Raw genomic sequence first — 27591 nt, 5'->3', positions numbered from 1 at the left:
AGTTTTCGTTGGTAAATACCAATAAATTGTTTCAGATCAAACTAAAATGTAAGAAAAGACCGTGGTACTGAAGACCAAAAGGAAGACCAGATTTGTTGAATTTAACATGGCGGATAAAAGTAACAGATCAGCTGATTGCTGATTATAACATGGCGGATAAAAGTAACAGATCAGCTGATTGCTGAACAAAACATGGCGGATAAAAGTAACATATCAGCTGATTGCTTAATTTAACATCGGATAAAAGTAACAGATCAACTGATTGCTGAATATATCATGGAGGATAACACTAGCAGATCAGATAATGCGTCTGATCTGAATGATATGGAGAGAACAAAAGCAAAATGGTTGACAGAACAGGAGTTTATAAAGGTTGGACATATGAAACTGAATTTTTAACGGTTCGTATTTTAAAAGTAAATTTAAAGCAGGAAATTCTATTGTTAATCCTCTCCAAACAAAAGCCAAAATTCTCTGTTACAAGGAATTCCGATAAACCAGTCTAATTATATTATAGAAATATAAACGAATTATGTTCGATTAAAGAGATCCACTATTTAAAGAGGTCGAACCCAAATACCAAAGGTACTCTTTTAAATTTAATCTGAACAATGACGTGGAAGATTTCGTCGTTTTTCTAGTTTGATAAGTGTCACAAAATTAAGCCCTTTTGTTCCTTTAAGCAAAAATGCGCAAGAATTTTGTTGAGAAAAACCCCAATTTAAAGTAATTAAAATTCAAAAAGAGAAACCATGATAGCATGTTCAATCTTTGATCAGATAAAGTTTAGAAGGGTACCGTTGTGAATTGGAATAAATTAAAGGATTACTGGAGGCTGTACGAATACAGTATTAGAATATCAAAGCTTTCCTGCTACAGTAGTTATACAGAAAAATATTTATATTTTATTTGATTTAATTTGATGTCTTTTTTACAATGGGACCATTTAAACCTTAATCTACACAACAATGAGAAATTGTAATTTTATTAAGAACCGCCATTTATTTTAAATAATTAGTTCTAGACAGAAAAAGAGGAATAATTCATATCACACGAATGTTTAAGATGAAAATGAATTCTTAGTTAACAAAATATTCTCCAATTATTTTTTAATTTATTGTTTTTAAAAATGTGAATAAGAAAAATTACTTCTATCTAGTCGAAAGTCGTTACTCTGGATGACAGGGATTGGGATTCTAGAATGGAAACTATATTAGTTGGAGGTCTTGACATTTCATTCATAGGTAAAAATATTAAATTAAAGGAAAATTCTCGATTTTAAAAAGGGATACATATCAATTTTTGGGAAAGAATCGTTGGGAATGTGATAAGCAATATTTAACAAATCTATAAGTTTTTCGGTAGATTTTTATTATATTAAAAGTTTTTAATTTTTAACTGGATTCACATAAAAATGGTATTATTCTGGATCAACATCATGCATTAATCTTTTGATGTTTATTTATTTATTTATTTATTTGTTTGTTTATTATTCATTTACTTACTTATTTATTTATTCATTTATTTATTAACCTTAACACAACAAAACTAATCTTTAGTTTACGATCAGCTAAGAATTTAAAGTTAAACTTTTGAATCTTGATAATAAGTAAAAATACCATTCTAGAATTCCATATTTATAATAGTTGGTGATGACGTAAATGCCTGTGCTTGTTATGTTGTTGTAAACAAGAAACTGGAAGTAGTTTATCAGAAAACCAAAATGGTTCAGGAAAGTTCATCATCCGATTTAGAACTTAATTTAAGATGCCTTTAATTGAGGGCAAGAAACTAGGAAATTTTTAACCTTCTTGCATCTTATTTTTGACCGAGATTAGAATATTTGGGTAAAGTTGCATCGTATACGTCTATAGGCAATATCTTCTCTAGTGAACTTTTGACCTGCATAAAGGTACTTTTTTGGACTTAGGAAAAAACAAACTAATGCAATTTGTATAGGTGGGTCTGTTAAATCGTCTGTTTCAACCAGCCCTGATGTATTTTTTACCCATCTGGAAGCAATCGAAAATTTGATAAATATTGAGTTTCCAGGTGTTTCATGGCAAAGCACTGGCTCATTTATAACATAATTTTTACAAAATTGTTTTGTTTATTATTGTTTTTTTTGTTGGTTCTTTTTGATATTTTATATTTTGAATTTTTTTCTCAGATTATATATTCCATATGAAGTATGAGACACGTAAAACCTAGGATGATCATTTTAGGAAAGTATTGAGAGTCTTCTGAGTGTTTCTTTGATTGAGCCATTCGTTAGCTATGATAAGCCGGGAGGTGCCGACCATAGCACTAACGATCGGGATGTGCATCTTCGAGCAAACTCTGTCCTTTTTACAGGATTGAATCCTGGGTACTTTTACGTTAAGTAAAAGGTTTTTCAAAAAATATTCCTACCATACTGCAATATCCGACATCTGTCTTTTTATTTTTGTTAAGGGTAAGGTTAAGTTAAGACAATTTCTGGGCCAAGTGCTGCCTACGAATAAAACAGGCTAGGTGGCGGAGTGTCGCGGCTAGGGGGCCTGTCCTACTAGCCAATGCAATAACCACATAGTAGGTCAGAAATGTAGATAGTGGATGTGCGAAGGTCGAAAGGTATACAATCTAATATTTGTCTCGATTATTCATAGCTTCAACCATAATTAGATCATAAGATTCGGGTCACATGTATTCTCAGTTTGATTTTTGGTAAATAAAAATGATAAATTTGTGATTAGATGACCGCTCCTTATATACCTGGATTCCTGGCCTTTAGAGAAGCAAACTTTCTCTGTGATTTAGGTGAATAGTAAAATAGAAAGTAGAAAGACGGAATTAATTATAATTTTAGTTCAGGAACAGGAATTAGAAAATCCGGAAGTGAGTCCTGATTTACTGATGTTAGATGGGAATGGAATATTGCATCCGAACCGGGCAGGAATTGCTTCACACCTAGGAATAGGATTATTTCAATTATTCAATTAGATGTTTTTACAGATTGTCTTTTTCATTATCGTTATGTTAGTATTGGAGTGAAGGAAAAACTGCAAAAAATAAACGTTCAAATTTTTTTCGTGATAGTTTTTAAAATGAAATAATTTTCGAAAGAAAAATATTTTTAGGTGTACTCTTAGGGAAACCTTGCATTGGTGTAGCAAAGGAACAGATAAATATATAGTTAATATTGGGAATAAGTTAATTTCAGTTACATGATTTTTCAATTTCAAAATTGTTAAAATATGTCAGATGGCGCCAACAATTGCAATTTGCAAAAAATTCGTTTCCGCACCAAAAATACACAAAAGAACAAAAATAAATTTAAGCCTAATTGGAGTTGATGAAAAAATCAAATGCATTTTTTTTCACAAAAATCTGGCCCTATGAAAAAAATAAAATTTCCCGATATCCCAAAAAACGTTTTGAAAAAAAACTTCATTTATCAATTAACTACACAAAAAATTGAATTAAAGAAACTATTTCCAAGTACCCAAATTATATGTTCATGGCGCTTTGTATTGTGGCTTAAAGGTTGAGCATTTTCTCCCTGTAAAATATAAAAAATGACAAAAAAGTTCGCGGATTTCATAATTTTTTTCAATGGAAAAAAATAACGAAAATCAAATTTGTTTTGTAGACAAATTTTCGAAATTCTGAGCATCCCTGGGGGTTATGTAAATTGCCTCAAAAATGTTGGGCCTGATCTTTCGGTCGTTCATACACAAACAAACAGACAGACCGACAGACAAGCAAAGTATAAAAATAGATTACTCAGCTTGAATGTTGTATTTTTTTCTCATAAATGTTTAAATCTGTAAACTATAGAACCTTCATAAACTACCAGAGCTGGAGCATGTGACCAATGAAACATTAGCAAAGAAACTTAACAAAAAGGTGACGTATCCAATTGTTTGTCCCTAGCTGAAAACTTTAGAATTGTAGATTAAGACATGGAGATCAATGCTTGATATATATAACTCAACCAAATGAGTTTGAAGAAACCGGAACAGCCAATGAGAGAAGCTAGGAAATTTCAAATTTTACGCCCCATTTAATGATTGGACTCTCATTTGTCAAACCAAGGACGGATATACAAAAAGAAAGAAAACAGCGGATTAAAGAGGAAAATAAAAGTGTCCACATTGGATATTTAGATAATATAATCAGGATTAGTATCTAATTCTTAAGTTTTCAGCTAAGGATTTATTAAAAGATATATTTTAAAAACAAATACTTATTTCTAAGAGTTTTCAACTTGAACGATTTTGATCCCAAAGCCGCAGTGTTCAACCCGGGAATTGTCTTAGTCTTACCTTTCTGACATGCCGGGAGATGGGTACCTTATTCTCATATTAGAATCAAATTGATAGCATTCAATCTGATTAAAATTATTTTTTTATTGATACATAACAAACACAGCACAAATAATATTCATAAATACATAACATTGCTCTTGGGGGGGGGGGGGGGGCATCTCTAAAAAATAAATGTGGAACTACTTTTTTAACACTACAGAGGTTTGGTCCATCACCATCACAAACATTTGGGTAAAGGAAGCTTAAAATAAATTATATATTGAGATTCTTAACAGTTAAAGATATAATAAACATTTATCCAATTTTGTTGTGTGTATATACAAGAGAAAAATGTTCAAGATTGCTTAGTGAATTCAGCAGAGATTTGAAAAACTTGATTTTCTTTTTAGGCCCTACATGAAATATTTTCCACTGTCTGTTACTGAATCTGTTACTGTACCATCATAGGTTAACACCAAATGCTTATTTTTTTAGATCAAGTCCAAAAACCCTGAAGACCCTATTTTAGACTAGTAAGTGTAACCTCCCCCCTAGATGATACACCATGTACTATTTTACTATTTACAATTTACAATTTACAAAGGAGTTTACAATTTACGATTTAAAAATTATTTCAGTCAATATTATAATATTCTCATTGTAAAGTTATGCATTTACAGTGTACAATTTACAGTTTACAAATTAGTTAAGTCAATAATATAATAATGCAATTATACACTTATTCATTTACAATTTACAAATTAGTTTAGTCAATATTAAAATATTTCCATTATATGTTATGCGCTTACAATTTACAATCCACAATCCACAATTTACAATTTACATTTCACAATTTACATTTCACAATTTAAAATTTACAAATTAGTTTAGTAGATATTAAAATATTTTCATTATATGTTATGCATTTACAATTCACAAATTACAATTTACAGTTATAGAGTATACAGAGTATACAGTTTACAGTTTTTAAATTTTGGTACTATCCGAGTGAATACTTCTGTTTCAGCCAATACGATGATTTGCTCAAATTTTTGCAGTCAAGCTCAAACAAATACCTTAGGATCTTTTATCTCAATTTTTAGAACAAAACATATTCTGTACACAATTTGGTGTCATAAAATGTCAAATAGCCCTTTTGGGGATTTTTAAAAATGGTGCCTGCTCATGACCTAAAAAGTCAGAATTTAAAATTTGAGAAGAATCTATTTTTTGTCAAAGGTTGTTTAAAAAATTGAACTTTGAATCGGTGATTCAAGGTTTGAGCCAGTGAGCACTTAAGAAGTAGTTGAATTTGGGGCGGCAGAATATGTAGTTCAACAATCTCTCTCCAATTCATTTAATTTTGACACTTGTTTGTTAACAGCAGCAATTACAAGCATAATTTATGTTGAAGAAAAGATAAATGTTTTTTCTATTTGTAGTGATTATTTTTCCTTGGTTCTCTCAAATGTTGCTATGACATGTATAAAAGACGTTTTTCGTAATTATCCTGAAGCTTATCATGTATAATTATAAGGTTCTTTCAGCTATATATGCCAATTTTACTATTCAATCCATGATAACAAGCAACAAGCTTATTTTAATCACTGAAGTTGGCACATATCTCAAACATTTTTAAAATCTAGATATTTATTTACGTATCATGGTTATTATAGTTTACAAGATTAATTGTACAAAAATATCAACATATATTAAACAATTGTGTTACGATAATAATGTGTACATATATTTAAATTTGATGAATCATACGGATACATTTTATCATTTTCATTTTTTCCATTAATTGGAAATTCGGATTTGTCCTGCAAGACAAACAGAATGAGGAATGTAGAGAATAAATTGCTTTTATTTAGTCTTTGACTAGGATTTATTTTTAAAATTCATCTGCATAATATTGGAGCATTTAATGAGAACAATCTGATGGGCATGCATTAAAAAGTTTTTATGCAACAATGGTATAATGTCAAGGAAAGTAATATGGGAAACAAACTACGATTGTACTGACGGTGAACATTGAAAGTTCGTCGTCAGTCTTACACTAGTTGAACTATATCGTCTTGATGCTAAATAGCAGACGTAATTGTGTAAAACAATATATTTGGGATACATACTGGCGAGGAACATTGATGGTTCCTTCCTGCATGTTCTTTTCTTTATGTAGTTAATAATATACACGGTCTACGTGGCCATAGCAGGCACCGAAATTTAGAAGTGTTAAATTTGAAAAAGTTTGCTGTAGAAACGTTTAATTTCAAATGGAACAAGGACGCATTAAACTTAAGGATTAGACTCATGTAGAACATTGGTTCTACATTACTGACTAGAACTTTGGAAAGAGATTCATTTCTCTTAAATAGTCAAGGTATAGCCAAATGATGCACAGTTATATTGTGCAGGGGTTTAGAGATATTGATGTAGCGTATTTGTCTCGTCTTCTTGAGACATCATGATTTCCAGGCGATGAGGTTTAACGGTTCAGGAGACGTTTCTGCTTCCACAGACTGAATCAGTAAAAAAGAGCATTAGTTTATTGTGAAATAAGATTCAAGGCTTGGGAAAAGATTCAGATTTTAAACCGGAGTCCTCATAATTTTATGGATTGGTAGAGATTTATTTAGTAAGACATTTAAAATATAGAGACTCGGCTTTACTGAGAGTTTTTATTCCTGTATTCTTTAATTAACCTTACGGACACAAAAAAAATCTCATTTTTGTACGAGTTGGTATTACATGCTTGCAGTAGCAAGGTTTTATGTCCGAAAGATTAAATTAAAGGGTAGCAGGTGAAGTGAAAATCTTAAACCTTAGAAGACTGACATTCCATTCTCAACGTTTAAATTTTGTTAAAAATGAGTTTTAAAAATGAGTGCCTTAGTTTTCGTGCAAGAAGGTTTTGACTTTAGTTCTTGCTTGCAGTTGCATAGTTTTATGTCCGAAGTATTAATTTAAGGGTTAAGAGGTGACAAGAAAGTTTTTAAACTTAGACAACTGATTTTGCATGCTCAAGGTTTATAATTTTATTTAGAAATGTGATCTAATATCGTGTACATTAGGTTTCGACCTTAACATTCCAAAAAAGATCCATGTTCACGCTCCTGCTATCTGTGTATAGAAGGTTAAAAAATCATTGGTAATGAAGGAAATCTGCCACTCATCACGGGACTTATGCAAAGGGTATTTAGTTTAAAGTTGGAAATTTTAAGTACATTTAGTTACTTGTCCATAAACTTAAAGAATTTTTAATTTGAGGAAAGAAATTCTTGATTCCAAAGATGATACTGTAGATTCCAAAGATGATACTGTAGATTCCAAAGATGATACTGTAGATTCCAAAGGTGATACTGTAGATTCCAAAGATGATACTGTAGATTCCAATGATGATACTGTAGATTCCAAAGATGATACTGTAAATTCTCGATCAAATATGTATTTTTGTCTCAGGGAGATATCTACATGTTGAGCTCAGTGGAGGGTGAGATACTAGGCGCTGCGGTTAGAACAGGAGAAACCTGTGTGAACCCTGTATTCGTATCGGTAGGGTCAGGAATATCCCTAGACTCTGCCGTTAAACTCACTCTAACCCTATCCAAGTACAGGTATAGTACTGCATATATTAAATACGGCTTGCTCCTTATTTTTTCTACATAAATCATTTACTCCCCAGTAAATTTAAATTTTTATCTGTCTGTGAGGAATGTGTACAATTTTGTAATTTCCTTCCCTGAATTAGGGAAAGTTCAAAATTTGAGAGGAAAATATACGTTTTTTAGGTACAAATTACCATAAAGAGCAGGGGAAAAATGCCAGTGGATATCCGATTTGTTCCAAAGCATCAAAAATCAATTTCAATTTGGTGAAAATTATCGATTTAGAATGAATTTATTATTAAATTGTTTAGAATTCCTGAGCCCACAAGACAAGCGGATATGATTTCAAGGTAGATTTTTAAAAATAAACGGCAAAACAATTAGTTAAAATCAGTAAAATAAAAGTGGTTGATAGAAAAAAAATTAAGTATTTTCTTGTTATTTTATCAAGTTTAAAAATAAATTCATAAATAAATAAAAGTCGCTACAAATACGTTAACTTTTGACACGAGTTTTTTTTTATAATCAGGCCGACCAATTGATAAATCATATAAATAATTCTATCATATTTGTTTAAAGAGAGTTTCTTCGAGTACACTATCCAACAGAACGACAGCTACAGCCAACCAAGAAACACAAAGAGGTTAAGTTTGAAATATTAACACTGTCTCCAACAAGTACAAATAAGATCTATTTTTAGGGAGGCCGGAAATCGACGAAGCGTGGATCAACAAACGAGTAAAACACCAGAAAAATCATTTAGTCTGAAGTTTAAGAATATAAAAGTTGTTAAAATGTTTTTTCTTAGGCCTAGCGCTAGATATCAGAATTAGTAAACATAAATTATTTAATTTGATATTTATTGAAAACAAATTGTAATTGATAAATGGATATTAACTATATTGTTATTTATAAGTTAAACTTGCATGATTCACACAAAAAGTAACAGAATCGAATATTTTCAGAGGATAATGGATGAAAATATTAAAAATATTGAGGATATTACAAAAACTAAGAAGTCTGTTGAAGACAAAGTTGAGAAACTAGAGAAGAAGATCAAGCTTCCGCAAGAGAAGAAGAAGAAGATTAAGAGTGTAAACCATGTTCTTCAGCCTCTTGATCCTCTACCCCTCCTGGAGTATGATCAGCCTCATCTTAGAGAAGAACTTGTCAAACTTCTAGGTGAGGGAAGTTCTTAACTTGTGGGGAATCTTGATAACTCTCAGGAAATAGAAATAAAATGCCAGCTCTGAACTTGAATGGATTAAAGACTATTATGAATGAAATATTTTGAAGATCAAGGAATTATTTTAAACTTCGAATTCTGTTGGATGAAATAATCAAAGTTTGAAATATCAAAAAGACTTTTTTATTGAAAAAATTACTCTTAATTGATAAAGATTAATTATGCGATTAGCAATCCTTGGATGTTAGGTATTCTAAAGTGGGGCATGGCTCAAATTTGGCCGTGTGGCTGGGCGCTTCGGAAATGCAAAGTAAAAAAAAAAATTTATCGCAAATGCAAAGTAAAAAAAAAACTATCGCAAATGCAAAGAAAAAAAAATAAATTTATCGGAAATGCAAAGTAAAAAAGTATATTTATCTTTTAAACAGAAGGCCAGGGGCTGAAAAACCAGGAATGGGGAGTACTTGATACTCCAATCCACTACTGGAGTCCTAGACCATCCCTACAACTTATGATTTGATTTGATTTGATTTGCACTCAAAAAAACATTTTTTGGGAAAAATTTTTTTTTTAAATGTTAAAGATTAATTGGTTGCAATATCAAATTCGTCCATCAGGGTGGGCTTCTCTTGAAGATAGAATGAGTCTTATTCCGTTGATTCAATTCTTCCCAGCTTTATTATATTTATTTTTACAAAAATGTTAAATATTAGGAATAACCTGTATAAAGAAGAAGAGTTTGAATTCCAAAATAGAATTATCAAAGCAGCTGAGTCGGGCAGAACGAAGACGACTTCTCAGAGAAAACAGAGACTTCAGAAGAACCATTCTGAGCAAGTAACGTTTTATTGTTAAACTTTTTAAAGGGACTGTACCCTGCATGTATAGAGTATGATCTATACACAAAGAATTTCGAAAAAGTTCTGAAAATCTTCTTCATTGTACCTGCAATACATTATCCACTGTTATTGAGAATACACAATTGAAAATGATCAACTATAAGTTAGAAAATTAAAGATATCTGGTTTACACAGGTTTAAAGAGTGCCCTTTAATATTTTCGAATACATATCTTTTTGTTTAAATACCAGCTACATATTTTTTAATTTTTAAAAACAACTTATACTTTAATGTCTTAGGGAACCCGGTATGAGAATAAACCTAAGAAAATATCTTCTAATAGGATTAAATTCAGTTCAGCAAGCTTTACAAGAAGATAGACTTCAGTAAGCATTTTTTTTAACCCTATAATCCTAGTTTCTAAAACTAGATAGTATCCTAGCCAAAAAAATCGCATTGTGCATATCAGATCAAAAATATTTTTACGTGATAGGATTTTACATAAGACTTTAGTATGGATTTTAGTTAAAAAAATTTCTTTTAGAACTCTTGCTAAAGAACAAAACAAACATATATTTTCTTGAAATTCAGTATTCTAACAATTTTTCTTTTGATCATGTATAAATGATGGATTAGGCAACACCAATACTAAAAGTTAAAAATTTGAAACTTCTTTATTTTGAGATCTAACGTTTTGGCTGAATAACCTTGGACCAAATAAAATGAGAAGCGTTGATCGACGCTGAAGTGGGTTAACAGTTTCTTTTATGCTTAAACCGGCGCACAAGAGAAGTGGTTGAAATCCTTTTAACTGTCATTTATATTCAGTTTCTGTTTCCTTGATCCAGTTTTCCGAGAAATCTAATCCTTTATCCCTATTTCAGGTTCTGTTTCCTTGATCCAGTTTTTCCAAGAAACTTGATCTTTGATTCCTATTTCAGGTTGGGTTTCCTTGATCCAGTTTCTCCAATAACCTGATCTTTGATTCCTATTTCCGGTTCTGTTTCATTGATCCAGTTTCTCCTAAAAACTGATCTTTGATCTTTTTCAGGTTGGTTTCCTTGATCCAGTTTCCCAAAGAAACCTGGTCTCTGATCCCTTTTTCAGGTTTTTTCTGTTTCATTGATCCGTTTCTCCAAGGACCTAACCCTATTTCAGGTTCTGTTTCATTGATCCAGTTTCTCCAAAAACTGATCCCTAAACCTTTTCAGGTTCTGTTTCTTTGATCCAGTTTCCCAAAGAAACCTAGACTCTAATCCCTCTATCAGGTTTTTTTTCTGTTTGATCCAGTTCAGAACCTAAACCTTAATCTCTATTCAGGTTCTGCTTCCTTGATCCAGTTTCTCCAAGGAACCTGAACCTTAATCTCTATTTCAGGTTCTGCTTCCTTGATCCAGTTTCCCCAAGGAACCTGAACCTTAATCTCTATTTCAGGTTCTGCTTCCTTGATCCATTTTCTCCAAGGAACTTGATCCTTAATTCCTATTTCAGGTTCTGTTTCCTTGATCCAGTATCTCCTAAGAACTTGATTATTAATCTCCTTCCTCAGATGCGGAGCAGAGGAATTCCTGTTCTAGGGATTCAGCAACTTAAAGATCTAACAAAAACTCATATTGGATTCAAAGGTAGATCATTCTATTATCTAGTACAGAAAACCTTTTCATATTGAAAACCTAAAAAGAATAGAGAGTTGGGTTTTCCAACGATCTAAAGTATTTTATCAAAGTAAATCCCTTATTTTGAATTAAAATCATTTAATGTATTTTTAACCCGCCCTGCTTCTTTAACGCTTTTTATGCTAAAACTCAGTGCCAGTGGTAAATTTTCTATCCATATTATTATACATTTTTTTCAGCGATGATTGTCGGAGTTTCATCAAACAAAGAGGAGGATTTAATGCCTCTCGTGAATGCAGGTTACAAAAAAAAATTGTATTTTTTTTTAAATTATTAATCATGTTATTAAAGATACTGTAATTTCAAGGGACCATCTAAATAGTTAGAAGCCAGAGACCCTTCATACATAAACCTTCATATCAGGAATAATCAGCAAATTATCACCGTTTTTCTAATTGTAAATGCAGGGTCACTTGAAATTAAGTTGATAGTCCTTTTAACTCAATTTAACAGTATTTATTATTTAGTGTTAACAGCTGTAGATGATACCAAGAGAATTGCGAAACCTGAACCAATAACTGAAGAGGCTCCTGAGAATAAAAATAAAATTGATCAATCTGAACTCTCCGAAGAAATGAATATATCAACTAGAGATCCCATGCTTGTACAGAATATCATATCTTGATGATGATATTTATATCAAATCACTAATTGTACTTAAGTACATTTTTTACAGACGATAGAGAAAAATGGGTGAACTGCTGAATTTATCAGATGAAATTTTAGTTCACATCCTGGCGTATTTGTGTAGTGTAGACCTTATTCAGCTGTACAAAGGAAATCAGTAAACATATGCTATTCCTCATTAATTCGGTTTGATCGATAATCAAACCATTTTGAGGCATTTTAGTGGACAAAAGCTTTTATAGTTTTTCTTAGTGAGTCCCAGATATATGATTACATAGCAAGAGTTTTATATAATGTCGTATTCTCAACATATTTAAGATCAAATGCCGCGGAAAAACGAGTTTACTATATCGATTGCTGCCCTGCCTATTTCAGGGCTATTAATTTACCTTGAATTAAAAATAAAAAGCAGTTTCTTAAGAATTATCAAAAAACGTATGACTATAATGATATTTGGATATATTTTCATTAATCGTGGAACATCTCATTTCAGCAGACCAATGATGAAGCATAACAGCTGTCATAAATTTTGAATAAATTTCAAGACGACATTTTATGCGCTCTTGCTATGTATTCTTATATGTGAGTTTGGCTGTACCTTGGCTTGTACGTCAGAGGAAGTTATTACATTTTTGGGAGGGATGCGGTATTTAACACACTATTTGAGATTAATTTTAACTAGCCACCTGAAAAGTGTGTTATGTATCATGTCTAAGGATGGCTTAGTGGAAATGACAAGGAAAGCCCCCCCCCCCCCCACCCTTGTTATTTTTATAGAAAAACTTGCTTTAAATCTAATTCTGAATTTGTTCAGTTTAACTTGATTTAATTGTGCAGTGAATAAACGGATATGGAATTTATCTCGAGATAAAACCCTGAGTAGAAGGTTAAACTTCAGGTAAATTTCATTAGTTAACAAAAAAGCTACTCTGCAACCGAGAATTTATCTAATTTTAACCAAGTTTAACGATAGAATTTAAAATGAATTAACTTATTTTTGTCTTTTCGATAAACTATGGCATTATCAGTCGTTTCGTCCTGTAATAGATACCAACAGGATCATATCTATGGCAGAATGATGGTTGCGGATAATTTTGAATCCTATTCTAAAATTAAGACTCTTTCGGTTGGGTTTTCTCCCAAAACTAGGTTTTTGGTTTGGTAGAGGAGTTTGCGGTGTTTACTATTAACCCAGTTAAAGGGACTGTTTGTAATTTCATGTGACCCTCTGCAATGTCCGATTTACAACGGTACCCTTGAGACCTTAATCTGAATGAAGATAACGTTGTTTTTCTGACTTAAAAAGTGTTCATTTCTAATAATTGCTCCATTGCATCTTAAAAGCCAAAAATGCCCATGTGACATTTCATTTTCGCTGATAAACCACAAATGAAGAAAAAACAGTTTTTTATCCTAAGGCCCAATTCCCTATATCTTTGCAACCTAACGGTGTAAAACCTATTAAAAAGAAAAAACGTGGATATCTAATTCATTCTTAACCAGACAAGGCTTTTAAGGGTACTTTAGTAAATCGGGCATGGAGGAGCACTTAAAACTACGGTCCCTTTAAACACAGTCATTAAAAATATGCGGATCCATAAGGCATCTAGGGATTTGGATTCAAGTGAAAGAATATCAAATAAAACAGAAATAGAAAAGGAAAAATTGCGCATTAAGATCAGAAAAATAAAAAACGTTAAAAGAAAAAAAATCGAAAAATGGTAGTAAAATAAGGTAGCTAAAGAAACATGCATTGACTGATAACGGATCCATTTGCATCAAAGTATATCCCAATCCCATGAGTACTGGGTATTTATTAGGTGTCAGGTCATTTCTTAGATGAACATTTCATATATAACAAAATCGTTGATAGGAAATTTTAAACACAGGACTTTTCATAGAAAAATATATTCATAGATAGAACATAGGACATTTCATAGACAGAGTAGATTTTTCAGATAAGAATTTTTATAGATAGGTAAATTCAAAGACACAAGCACTTTTTTCAGATACAGTTTTGGATTTGTAAAAAATGTGATCAGTTTGACTAACAAAAAATCAACAATATGATATATTATCAGTTAAAAAGCAAAAATACAAAAAATATGTCAAGTAAAATGAGAGAGATTGCAAAAAAACAGAGTATGGTTTATTTTATAAGATTATTTGGAATAAAAAGATGAATTTTTCTTTGAAAAATATTATCTGTCTATGAAATGACCTATCAATGAATTGTTCTGTATATGAAATGTCCTGTCTTGTCTATTAAATGTCCTGTTTTGTCTATGAAATGTTCGTCTTGTCTATGAAATGTCCTGTCTTGTCTATAAAAATGACCCAACACTCTGGACTAACCTTAATCATTGCATGGTTCTATTGAGGGGGGGAAGGCAAGCCGCAACCATATAGCCTCCATCCCGCAATTGCTTACAAACATAGACTTGCGGCAACGCGCTCAGCTGTAGCGCTTTCTTAGCCGCACCTATATATCTTATTTATTTTGTCTAGCATGCTTATTGAAATAGTATTTGCATGTAAGATTCTTGTAAATCATTTTTTTAAACTTTAAATGTTTAAAAACAGGCCTCAAAACGTAATCAGTATGTATAATACGTCTTTTTGTCGTCACAAAATCTTTAGGTTTCGCCCTACATACACCCCCTCTCCAAACAGCCCTTATTGTTCAGATTTATTTTAGAAGAGAGGCAAGGTTTGATCTGAAAGATTTTAAGAAGTACCTTTCTAACCCAGGTTAAACCAGAAAAAGACGCTCAATTTAATTTTTTACATTTTTTAATAGATATTCATTATTGATGCAGGTTAAATAAAGATCATTATTAAACTAGATAAGAGTATTACAAGTTAAGTTTTGATTTCTCATCTTTTTAAATCGTAATATGTAGGTATTCATGCAGTTAATTATCTCTCCTCAAAGAGTGCCTACAAGAAAAATAGTATTTTTCTCAATTTTAATGGTATAAAATGGTGGACTAAATTTTTGAATTCCCAAGACAATTAGATGATAGTTCCCATTTCTTCCCTTAATTCCCATGTTAATTGTTTTTTTGCTTAGTTATAATTTTGTGAAGTCTGGAAAATAAAACCTTATCAAAAAAGATTTAAGGGTTAGATACCATTGTAAATAAAAACGACCTTATTTAACAATGGACACTCTATATCCTCATATGGCTCCACAGCTTATTTTTAAGAATAATATTGCTGCTAACTAAATATAAAGGACTCCTAAAGTTGAAAACTCGAATTAGAATTGCATTTTTTCGCTTCATACAATTAATATTGCATAAAAGACCTGTTGGAGTGCATCCAGAATATCTAACTTCTAATATAACCTTGCGATGAATTGAGCATTCTGGTTTCCCTCAGTTTTTGAGAATATTGAGGCTTTGAACTTGAATTCTATTTACTGGATACCAGCTCGGGAATTCAGGTATTTAAAGGGTCTGTAATTTTGTAATTTTAAGTGATTTCAATCTTCATTTGAAGAGGAGCAAACCTTTAACCCTTTATTTGATCTAGAAAGTAGAAGATATCGTCATTTTTCTAGATTGAAAAACCATAACAATTTCATCCCATTGTTTCGTCCGAAGAAATGTGCAATTCACTTTTATAAAGAAACCACAATTTGTAAGTGAATTTTCAAAAAGATGATTATGGATAAATCACTCATTCTTGATCAGACAAAGCTTTAAAGTGTGGTGTTGTAAATTGGACCTCTCACGTTTTGTTTACCGAAGAGCCACTGGAAATTAAGGCTACAGTCCCTTTATTTTCATTTAATAAATTTAATAAATGTGTAAAACAAAAAAAATATAGTTTTTTTCGTATTTCGTATAATTGTTTTTTCCCAAATCTGTTAATATCTCATTTAAAGGGGTAACCAGTTGTTTCAGTCAGTAGAAGAAACGTTTTTTACAATTATTTAATAACCCGGACAAACCATGTAAAAAAGATATTTTATATACAAACATGCTATTTAGGAACATATTTCTTAAAAGAAATTATCAATGAAAAACATAGTGGAACCGTAGAATTTCCTAAAAATGTTGTCTTCACAATTAATTTAAAGAACATTTTTGCTGAAAAAATTAGCATAAACCTGCAAGATTTAAAAATGAATTTTATTTTAAATTATATAATTTCATTATTTTTTTCAACCTGTTTGTATACATGTTAATAGTTTGCATAATGGTTTTTGTTGCATGTTTTGTCCATGTTGATGAAGAATTGTAAAAAAAACGTTTCTTCGTTGACTGAAACAACAGATGAAATATTACAAATGACTTAACGCTCTTATTAAAAAATTGTACACCGTACAAAAGTCTCATTTTGATACCTAATCCTAAATTATTTCTCTACAATACTGCACTTTCAGCTCAGCTACCATGTCTAGCCGTGGTCCCTCTTTAAGTAGAAAACTAAATTTAATCTTTTAGATCGTTAAATTTAATGAGTTATAAGTCGTCATTGAAGTACCATCATTTGTGGGTAACCCTGTATTAAAACCTAGGATTTGTGAACTTTATTTTGTAAATATGTTTTTAGGTTCTTGATAAAATGTAAGAAGTTGAAATGTTTACATATTGCTGACACGAAACTATTAAGCCAGGATGTTCTAGCGTTCTTGGCAGAATTACCTCTTCTAGGAAATTTGGCTTTTTCATTTTTTTAAATCAAATCAAACCCAGAGATCTAGACATTTATGATAATAAAGCATACTTTTTTATTCTTAGTTGACTTTGACGTATCACAACTCATTGATCTTTGATTTTTTTTTTTTTTTTTTTTGTAGCCATAGACTACATTTTTGAAATACGACACGCTCGTTTCTTGCTTCAAAACAAGTAATTGTTAAAATTCTGAAATATATTTGTGTGAGTGCGTTTACTTTTTATTTAACTGTGCTACCTAACCAACTTTAAACTTGTAAACATAGGAATCGTGTTTTTTGTTTTTTGTATATTTTTTCATTTTTTAACATGGATATGGTTATGGACTCTCATCCATCAATTTGATTTTTCTTCAACATTTTTTGGACTGAAAGTTTTAATTTATGTTTTAAATCAGTCTAGACAAAATGTATAATTGATTTGTTTTCCTTTTTATCTAATTTTTAATTGTTTCCCCGCTATAAACTAATTAAGGACTGATTTAAAGAGAATATTTCCTTTTCTTGGAATCTTGCAACTCCAATCCGCAGTAGCTTCCCTGGGATCAAAACCGCTAACATTCACTTCATCTGCACAAAAGACACAAGAGGAAGTCCGAGTCTAAAAGGTTATGAATTATTAAAAATAAAATAATAATAATAAAATGATACAAAAATTTAGTTTTTAATTTTTGGTAACCAAATTACATTCTCATTTTATACAGTTTAACCCGAAACTTCGAAGAAATCGATAAGATTTATAATATGTCGTCTTGACAATTTTTCAATGGGATTTATACTTTTCTGCATAAATCTCATTAATTGGAAAAATTAATTAATACCCATGAAATATGTGGGAACAGCTTTTTTAGAGCTCTATATAATTATTCAATTAAAAACTAAATACCTCAAGCATTCTATTATTAATAGGTTTAGAAAACGACATTTCATAATTAGTCTTTATGTGACTCCAAAGTTCTGTGTTAAACTGTAGTTCTGAAGTTCTAGTTATGCCAACTTATAACATCTAAAGCTACATGTTTTTTTTATATATTCAAGGTCAAAACTTGTTGTGCGGAGTACGGTTAATCTTGAACTCTTGATTTCGATATCTAATGTGGAGACTTAAATTTGAGGATAAATGCTTGATTAAAGTTATATCTGGATTGTGAAGAGGACTAAATAAATAGAGATCAATGCTTAATCCCGAGATTCCTAATCCAAAAGTCTGACATTTGTAAATATTAGATTGGTTTCCTGCACTGCAGTGTGCCCGGGTATATGTTGAAAAGATTACCTCTAACAGCTTCAATCTTCCAGGCTTCCCTAAACTTGCAGGTAACCCGCACAACAAGAATTATACTATGTTATTGCACAGTGAGATCCACAAACCCATGGAATAGGAAGACGATATTTAATCAATTTTAAATAAACGATAATTTTGAGAACGAACGATATAATTTTTTTGAACGATTGAAAAAAAAAGAACAAAATGGGTCGTTCACGAACTATGAACGAACAAAAATGAAAAAAGCCGAACTTGCCCATCTCTATATGGCAGACCGCCATGGACTTAACTACCACTAATGAATTTACACTGAGCTTATCAATGGGTTAATCCATTTCAACGTAAATGGACGGGAGCTCAATCCCAAAGAAAAGGGTTGACTACGATTATTATTTTTACTAATATTATTATTATAACATATGATTTAAATTTAGTTTGCTTCGACAGCATTACAGAGTGCATAGTGGAGTCCAATGAGGAGAGTGTAATAAGTTTACCTGATCTGATAAACAAGGACAAGGATGAGATAAATGTGAATAGCATGAATCCTTCTCCCTCCGATGTATCCTCCGCTAAAAGGCTGAATGTGTGGCCTCAACAGGAGGTGTTTAACTTTGTTCTCAGTGATCTTCTCAGCCAAGAGTTTACGAGGCTAACCTCATTTAGGTAGAATTTTTTAAACATTTTACTTGAACTTCTCAAAACTTAAATGTAATATTTAAAGTGGTTTCATTTTTTTTTTACTTGGAACTTAGAAATTTACTAAACTTAAACAATAAACATTGATATAGGCTTTAATGTTTATTTTTGTTTCTTTTTCTATTTTGTCATGAAATTTTACGAAGTTACAAATTGTTTTCAGCTTTTGTATTGTATTTGAAACTGTTTATTTCAGTATTCATGTTTTGTGCTGTTATTTAAGTATCTCGTTGCTAGAATACATGTTACAGCATTTTCTTTTCAAATAAAATTCAAATTTAACTGATAGGTTTAATATCTAATCTATATTTATGTGTTTAAAGTTAAATTTCTTAGTTGCCCTTATTAAATTGTGTTTCAATTACCTTGATTTAACGTGTTTTCGTTTTTTTTTTACTTTTCCTAGAGTTGTCAAATTTTTGCGCGAAACTTAAAGTAAAATTCTAGATTCTAGCACTACACTCTCTACTCTCCCTTTCTGGGAAAATTATTCTTTGGAAATTTAATAACTTCTTATTGGAGGAAAAATATCAATTTCTGTAACGTTCTAAAAATTAAAGAAAAGTTCGTTAAGGTGTGATGTGATTAGCTTGACAACATTAGATGGCGGAATTCAACTTTTTCAAGATTTTATTCTTCAAGTCAAGAACACATTGACGGAGGTGAGACTGTATCAGGTATGAAGAAAGGGACTAGGACTGGATCAGTTATGGGTCCAGGGACTAGGATCTGTATAAGGTATGTGGACTAGAGACTGTATCAGGTATTAAGAAAAGGGACTAGGACTGGATCAGTTATGGGTCCAGGGACTAGGATCTGTATAAGGTATGTGGACTAGAGACTGTATCAGGTATTAAGAAAAGGGACTAGGACTGGATCAGTTATGGGTCCAGGGACTAGGATCTGTATAAGGTATGTGGACTAGAGACTGTATCAGGTATTAAGAAAAGGGACTAGGACTGGATCAGTTATGGGTCCAGGGACTAGGATCTGTATAAGGTATGTGGACTAGAGACTGTATCAGGTACGAGAACTAGAGGCTGCATAAGATATGGGGACTAGAGACTGTATCAGGTATGAGGACTAGGAACTATGGACTGTAACAGGTATATTTATTTTAAATATGTCACCTTTATTATAGTGATACTAAAGTTGTGCAGTTTTATAATGTGTTGCACTAGGCCTCCACGGAGCTTCAAGCCCCTCTTTTTTGGGAATAATTTAAGCTGTTCAATGTCACTGACCTGTATTTTTTGTTTCTTCGCAGATTTTTATTTTTTATCCGTAAATTTCTGAAATTTTTCAACAGCTGAAATTTTTTTGACCGGTTATAACACTTCCTTGTGATCATGTGAGGTCCTACAAAAATTTTACATTTACTTGTGGGGCTGCTTTGGAGTTTATTGGATACAAACAATCCAATAGACAAACCAAACATATGAAGACACAGATTTATAATAATATCACGTATTCAGTTTCCCTTAGAGGGGTGATTGAAGGAATTAATTGGGGAGGGGGGGGGGGGGCATTTATGTACATCATTGGTATAAGCAAGCAAATATCGCTAACATTAAGATAATCATACTCTTTGAGCAACTTCAATAATCCCTTCACATTTTAAAGGGAGTTTGAGCGTGATTCAAAGTTTTAAAAATCCGGTAATTATTTTCTGTTCTACTGTGTAAGTCACTTTCGTAGAGAAATCACAAATAAAAATCATAAACTTTTCAAAATGATAAACATTGATATCTAATTTGTAATTATCAAACAAAGCTTTTACTATGTCAGGCTGAAAAGCCTTCACCTAGAAGGGATTGTGATGGCATACCCATTGTAGGTCAAGGAGCTGTTGGTCGCATCCCTTGCTGTATGATATGACTAGGTTAATGTTGTGAATCGTGCATTACCATCTTTGGAGAATCACTTTAACTATTCTTAAAGTTCCTTTAAACATATTATATTTACAATGGTTTATCATTTAAAATCAATCGAATTTATCTAGATTACCAGCGCCACCTGTAGTAGTGAGGTGTTGGAAAAATCAGATCAAATCCTTAATTCTCTTCCTTCCCTTAGTGCTCTTACTCTGCTTTACCTTAGGAAATCAAATTCATTTCACACGGATTTAAAACTATTAGGGTCGGAATTTTTTAATCTTACCCGTATCTGAAGCTAGATACAATAGGAGTTTAAATCCTAAGAGGTTCAATTGTTGATAACTGTCAGCTGTTGATAGGAAACTGTATCCGCCCCAGATTGATCTCGTAGTTGCTACGGCATAGATTCAATTTTCTAACCTTGACCATTGAGAGACGGGAGAGATTGATCTTAACTGCGGTTTCCAGCAAAAAGGAAAAATCGTTTTGCGAAAAAAAAATTTCGCGACCATTTCTTACATTTTATTATTTCGTTCGCTCACGAAAATGCAAGAATTTTCGTTTTTTTTTTAGCTAAATTTCCCCTCAATCTGTTTCGCAAAAAAATGCGAAATTTAACGAAATGCGACCAAAAATTTTCGCATTTTTTCGCGAAACGTTTCGTTCGCTGGAAACTTTAATCTTACCTCATTAGAAAGGAGTTTATTTCAAAATCAATTGAAAATGGTTGAATGAATGCATGGGTATGTATTGTATCTGTTTAGAAGAATTTAAAAAGAAATTAATTGAAAATGGTTGAAGGAATGTATGGGTATGTAATGTATCTGTTTAGAAGAATTTAAAAAGAAATTAATTGAAAATGGTTGATGGAATGTATGGGTATGTACTATGTAATGTATCTGTTTAGAAGAATTTAAAAAGAAATTAATTGAAAATGGTTGAAGGAATGTATGGGTATGTACTATGTAATATATCTGTTTAGAAGAATTAAAAAGAAATTAATTGAAAATGGTTGAAGGAATGTATGGGTATGTAATGTATCTGTTTAGAAGAATTCAAAAAGAAATTAATTGAAAATGGTTGAAGGAATGTGAAAATTCCTGTGGGGAAGAAGCTGTTTGAGAAACTGTTTACTGGATGCCAACAGCTGGAAAACTTGATTCTAGAAGAAGTAAATTATTAGAAATCTATAAATAAAAAAATTGTTAAATCGTTCAGAGTTACAGTGACACTCAAAAAACTCTGGAACAGGAATCTGACATTAAATCAATCTTATATGTATTTGATGCTGTTTAAAAGAAAAAAATTGAACCAGTTGCTCGAAAATCAATTCATTAAGTGAGATTGGTCTGTTTACCCTGCACAATTCCTGTGTTTCAGTTCATTGGACTTTTAAAATTAGAAATTAAGTCTAAAAGTTGTCATCCTATTCAAAAGTTTTTTTGGTTCACACTTTATATTGTGAAGAAAAAAGCATGTAATAATAGTTTTTAAATCCTTAAATATATGAATCTGCCAATAAAAGGCTTGTTATTTTAAGGTCACTTGTCTGACCCCTTAACAGACTTCTTGTTGTTAGGTCCTATTTTGACCCCTTAAAGACTTCTTGTTGTCACTTGTTAGGTCCCTTGTTTGACCCCTAAACGGCTTGTTGTTTGTTAGGTCCATAGTATGACCCCTAAAGACTTTTTGTTGTTACTTGTCAGGTCCCTATTTTGACCCCTAAATGGATTGTTGTTGTAAGGTCCCTAGTATGACCCTTTAAAAACTTTTTGTTGTTACTTGTCAGGTCCCTAGTCTGACCCCTAAGTATCAACTTCTACAAGAATTGTCTACACAGTTACATACATCCAACCTTAGGAACATATATATATAAATCTATCCTTGCAAAATTGCTGTGTTTTATGTTTTTTGGACTGTTCAAAGTCATAACGTGAAGTCTAAAAGCCGTCTTCCTTTTCCCAATTTTTCTGGATCTCACTGTATCCAATCTAGAAATGGTGTTCATTATATATATATGAGTGACCTCCCAGACATTTCTGGTTTGGGATGAAGAGTTGGATAACCACGGACCGGCAGCTAATACCGGCATTAAAATCCTGTTCTTCTCTTCAATCCTGTATTCTAGTAGATAACTCCAGAGCTATTCCCAGGTCCACTGTCAGGGGTGTATATTTTCCATTAAAATTCAATCTCCCTTTAAGAAACATTTTTTCCCCCAGAATTGATATGTTTTAAGGGGGTTTCACGCTGATTTTGGAAAAATAAATGATTTTTTGGGTAAAAGTATCAAAGAGAATTTTTTAAAAAAATGTCCTCTTAATATCCCATTTTTATTTTTTTCTGAAAATATACACCCCTGTCCACAATTTAAAACAAATTTTTAACATATTTTCACCTGACCCACCATTTAAAGAGAGGTATACCCGGCTCATAATAACATTATGAAAACCTTTATCTGAGCATAAAGGATGAAAATTAGTTCTATCAGTTGTAATTTCTCTACATATTGACCCTCCTTGTAAAGTAGAGACAAGCAAGAAAAATGACGAAATCTAGCCGTAGCTAAGAAAAGTTTATTAAGGTTAACGTTGTAAATTATGCATGCAAATTATAACTCTTTAAACGGTGGCTCAATCAAGAAGTTGAAATATCGTCAACAGTCCCTTTAAGCACGATTTTACTTACTGTGAGAATATATTTTTATAGAATATTTTTGTTTTAATTTATTTCATGATTAAATCTGAATGTATTATTTTAGGAAGTTGGATATAAGCAGATTAGATAATATTGTGACTGGGTGTAAAGCTTTGGAGTTTTTATATCTTGAAACCCCAGCTATTACACTCGCGGATTCTAAACTGCTCAAGGAAAATTTCAAACTTCATGAACAATACCATTAAATTCATTTTCTATTTATGATTTGTCCTCATTCAAACTTCATGAACAATCCCATTAAATTCATTTTCTATTTATGATTTGTCCTCATTTAAACTTCATGAACAATCCCATTAAACTCATTATCTCTATTTATGATTTGTCCCCATTCAAACTTCATGAACAATCTCATTAAACTCATCTTTTTATGATTTGTCCTCATTCAAACTTCATGAACAATCCCATTAAACTCATCTATTTATGATCTGTCCCCATTCAAACTTCATGAACAATCCCATTAAACTCATTATCTCTATTCATGATTTTATAATCTAATTAAACTTAATCCTCTCTTAAATAAACTAAACCTAAATCATACAGTGATTACAAGAAATCTCTGAAATAGGAAGACGACTTTTAGAATTAACTTTAAGACCCACAATTTTGCAAATCGATTTCACTCAATATGTGTTTTTATATAAGTGTTTAGTAAAACTATTTGCTTTGTAACAACAACTATTTCCACTATGTCTTCTTTCTATTTAATCTTTTTCTAGTTTTTAATAATATTAGTTTTTAATAAAATTTGTTTTGTTCTGTTTTTTATTTAAAATTTAAAATTGAAATGGTTAGAGTCGGTTAAACCAGACTAGGAAGGAAAGACCGTGGTTTGTTTGCTGTGTAGGACAAGACTCTAAAATACGAGGGAACAAAAATATAAATGTTTAAGTCCTTCTCTGACTGCAGTTGTTGTATGATAAACGTACTTATAAGGATTTGGCAAAGAAAAAAAACACATTTACAGTTGCTGGGAACCAAGAATTAATGAAAAAAGAACCCGTAAATTCCATATAGTCGTCTTGAAGTCTTATCCTTATCTTTTGTGGGTTGCCCAATAATCTATCCATTCTGGATCGTAATGGGTATCAAGTATTAAAAAAGGTTAATAAACATTTTCCGCTGCCCGTTTTTGTCCTAATAAGCATAAAGCTAAGAAAGCTCTATTTATTTAACTAATTCTAGATGAAGGGCCCGCCGTGGCCCGTGGAATTTAAATAAACATGGGAATTGGGAAACGACTTGAAAGTCGTCTTTAATTTCTGATACTTAATGCACGACAAAGAAAGTATAAAAACAAGGCTGTCCGTCTTACGAGGTTTTTATAAAGTGGTCTACCTTTTTCGTGTCTTAAACATTTACGAAGATATCAGATTTTAAGACAGTTTTGATTTATTAGATAAATTGAAATGTGATACAAATTTTGCAATATCTAATATATATGTAATATACAAAACTGGTAGACCTCATTTTGAAAATCTCAAAACCAGGCGTTATCGATATTAGAAGTGTATTGTGTAAACTGGAATACTGCAATTATTGTGTTCATTAAAAAATACCACATGGATCGTTATTTAATTCCCATGTTTATTGTACATTGAAATTGAAAATGAATCGAAATGGAAAGTAGCCTTCATTGTATTTTATAATCGCCTTTCACTGTACTTGCCTTCAGATGTTATTTTCTTATTTTTTGTTCAGAGGATCCCGATATTCCAGTTTGTTTTAAGAAACTAATCCAGCATTCCTGCAGTACATTTATTTAAACAATAATATTCCTGAAGTACATGTATCTAAGCAATATTGTTCCTGCAGTACATTTATCTAGACACTAATATTCCTGCAGTACATTTATTTAAACAATAATATTCCTGCAGTACATTTATTTAAACAATAATATTCCTGAAGTACATGTATCTTAGCAATATTGTTCCTGCAGTACATTTATCTAGACACTAATATTCCTGCAGTACATTTATTTAAACAATAATATTCCTGAAGTACATGTATCTAAGCAATATTGTTCCTGCAGTACATTTATCTAGACACTAATATTCCTGCAGTACATTTATCTAAACAATAATATTCCTGAAGTACATGTATCTAAGCAATATTGTTCCTGCAGTACATGTCTCTAAACACTAATATTCCTGCAGTACATGTTTCTAAACAATAATATTCCTGCAGTACATGTATCTAAACAATAATATTCCTGCAGTACATGTATCTAAACAATAATATTCCTGCAGTACATGTATCTAAATGATAAAAATTTGGCAACTAAAAATCTTTATAACATAAGTTTATAATTTGAATTTAAAATGTTTCTTCATGTGTTAATTTTTTATTAATTTTTTAAATGAGGTTGCAGCATTCAGGTGATATTGCCTGGTTCCCCCCCCCCACTCGGGAGAGTGCTAAAGTGTGTTAAAAACTTAAAATGAGTTTATACGAATATTTTGCATTTAATGGGTTAATGCAAGAATTTGCAAGATTTCTCCTGTCAAGTGTCAAGTTTAAGACAAACCCTTGATATGTTAAAATATTTTAACATGAAAACAATTTTAATGAAAAATTTTGGTAGTTTTCCATTCTTTTAGCAGTTCAACTAGTTCTTAGTCCACTACTGAGACATTTTATATTTTATTATTTTACTATACTACATAGTCTTAACTTCACTTTAATAATGCACTCAAACTATATTTAGAAAACAAAGACAAATTTTAATTAATTAGGTTTTATTTCCTATCAAGCCTATTTTAAACTACAAGTTTACAAGTTAACAAAAGCTTGAAAGCTTGGTGGAAATTAGATTTAAGCATAAATTCCTGTTCATTGTAATAATATATACGACAACGACTGTAGTTAAGTGCTTCAGTTAATTTGTATACAATACACATCATCCCAATTATCTTTTATCGTTTTAAAATTATTATTAAAAGATTACGTTTAAATAAACAACTTCCAGGCTGCTTCTAGAACACGCTAGGATTGGCGAGTGGTGTGGCTTGAACAAGCTAAGTTTAGTTAAAATTGTGATGCTTACCAAGCTTTTAAACAGCTTGGGTACACTTAAACATGGACGCAAAGTGACGCTGTCAAATAACTGATACTCTTACTGGCTCAGTAACATCTCGCCATATAACAAAAACTTAGCTTTATATAATTTTTTAAATTAAATTGTAGTGTAAATGAAATTATACTAGAAAATCCACGAATCAAAAACCAAAATCCGCGAATACAGTAACTCCAACAATGTTGGGAGTACTGCACGCATCTTTAACTCAGCGGGGGAAACCATTTTTGGTTGACATAAACAACTTCTCCTGCAGTAAATTTAAATCCTAAGTTTTATATGAGCTGAACAATGTTTCATAATTTTATATAAGTACATATATTTACTTATAAACTACTACTTTCTACTAAATAAAATTTATTATTTTTTTGTTTTTATATGACGAGTTGTTGTTTTATCTCGAAATGTTATATAGCATGTTGTTATAAAGCGAAATGTTACTGAGAGCCCTCTTACTTTTAAACTTCTAATTTGAAAAGGCTTGTTAGACATTAAAATTTAAACAGAAAAGTCGTCTTCAGTGTATTGACATACACGCCGACGACTGTAGACAACGCTGGATACCCAACATTGTATTGCTTGAATTTGATAAACCATTTTGTCAGAGTGTTTTTGTTGGATTATGGGGGGGGGGGGTTCAAGGCCAATTGTGTGGATAAAGATTAGAAACAAGATTTCTTATCACTAAAAACTTTAAGATGAGATAAAAACCTTTCTAAAACTTTAAATACCCAGAGAGAAATCGTATCGTAAAACGTTATGCATCTAGCAATAGTAAAACCAGGGACTGAAAAACATGTTAGTATAATTGAACATTTTGACTTTATTACAGGGTTACCCACGAAGGATGAGACTTCACAAGACGACTCTGTCCTAAATTTTTATTGTCTGTTTTCTATATTCAGAATTCCCTGCAACTGTGAACTTTTTAAATTCTTTGGAAAGTCTTTCAAATAACCCGTAAAAATACAATATTTTAGGCGCAAAACATACAGGGTGTCCCACGAAACATGACATTTAAAAAATCGTTATTTTTAGTTAAAAC

At 31.4% G+C, this 27591-nt stretch overlaps 3 protein-coding genes across 9 annotated transcripts; all 3 read left to right on the top strand.

Moving 5' to 3' along the window:
- The first annotated feature begins 18 nt into the window (after positions 1–18).
- Positions 19–8863, top strand: LOC111699923 (endonuclease V). Of its 4 annotated transcripts, none has more exons than XM_023470704.1 (11): positions 21–372; positions 1160–1244; positions 1647–1732; positions 2736–2799; positions 2849–2935; positions 3120–3157; positions 3820–3888; positions 7752–7906; positions 8209–8247; positions 8477–8540; positions 8598–8863. In XM_023470704.1, exons 1-11 carry the CDS (start codon positions 277–279, stop codon positions 8637–8639), a joined length of 825 nt encoding a protein of 274 aa, XP_023326472.1. In that variant the 5' UTR covers positions 21–276; the 3' UTR covers positions 8640–8863. The 4 variants fall into 4 exon arrangements, with proteins under 4 accessions (XP_023326474.1, XP_023326472.1, XP_023326470.1 ...); XM_023470702.1 differs by having other exon boundaries at positions 22–372; positions 2849–2953; XM_023470705.1 differs by having other exon boundaries at positions 255–401; positions 2849–2953.
- On the top strand, positions 8811–12275 carry LOC111699924 (uncharacterized). The gene is made up of 6 exons (XM_023470707.1): positions 8811–9079; positions 9797–9920; positions 10222–10308; positions 11414–11547; positions 11778–11837; positions 12066–12275. The coding sequence occupies exons 1-6, from the start codon at positions 8824–8826 to the stop codon at positions 12221–12223; spliced, it is 819 nt and encodes a 272-aa protein (XP_023326475.1). The 5' UTR covers positions 8811–8823; the 3' UTR covers positions 12224–12275.
- Positions 12273–25661, top strand: LOC111699921 (uncharacterized). Of its 4 annotated transcripts, XM_023470699.1 has the most exons (17): positions 12273–12375; positions 13063–13123; positions 14924–14976; positions 15610–15673; positions 16789–16889; positions 17401–17520; positions 18140–18229; positions 18614–18845; positions 19453–19555; positions 20881–20978; positions 21842–21926; positions 22545–22615; positions 22789–22908; positions 23517–23625; positions 24266–24338; positions 25172–25226; positions 25444–25661. In XM_023470699.1, the coding sequence occupies exons 1-17, from the start codon at positions 12288–12290 to the stop codon at positions 25451–25453; spliced, it is 1533 nt and encodes a 510-aa protein (XP_023326467.1). In that variant the 5' UTR covers positions 12273–12287; the 3' UTR covers positions 25454–25661. The 4 variants fall into 4 exon arrangements, with proteins under 4 accessions (XP_023326467.1, XP_023326468.1, XP_023326466.1 ...); XM_023470700.1 differs by having other exon boundaries at positions 19453–19540; positions 25172–25661; XM_023470698.1 differs by having other exon boundaries at positions 25172–25661.
- Positions 25662–27591: the final 1930 nt, after the last annotated feature.

Source organism: Eurytemora carolleeae, unplaced genomic scaffold, assembly GCF_000591075.1.
Source record: "Eurytemora carolleeae unplaced genomic scaffold, Eaff_2.0 scaffold317, whole genome shotgun sequence".
NCBI classification, from domain to species: domain Eukaryota; kingdom Metazoa; phylum Arthropoda; class Copepoda; order Calanoida; family Temoridae; genus Eurytemora; species Eurytemora carolleeae.
The sequence above is the reverse complement of the archived record's forward strand: the minus strand, read 5'-3'. Positions and strand labels throughout refer to the sequence as shown.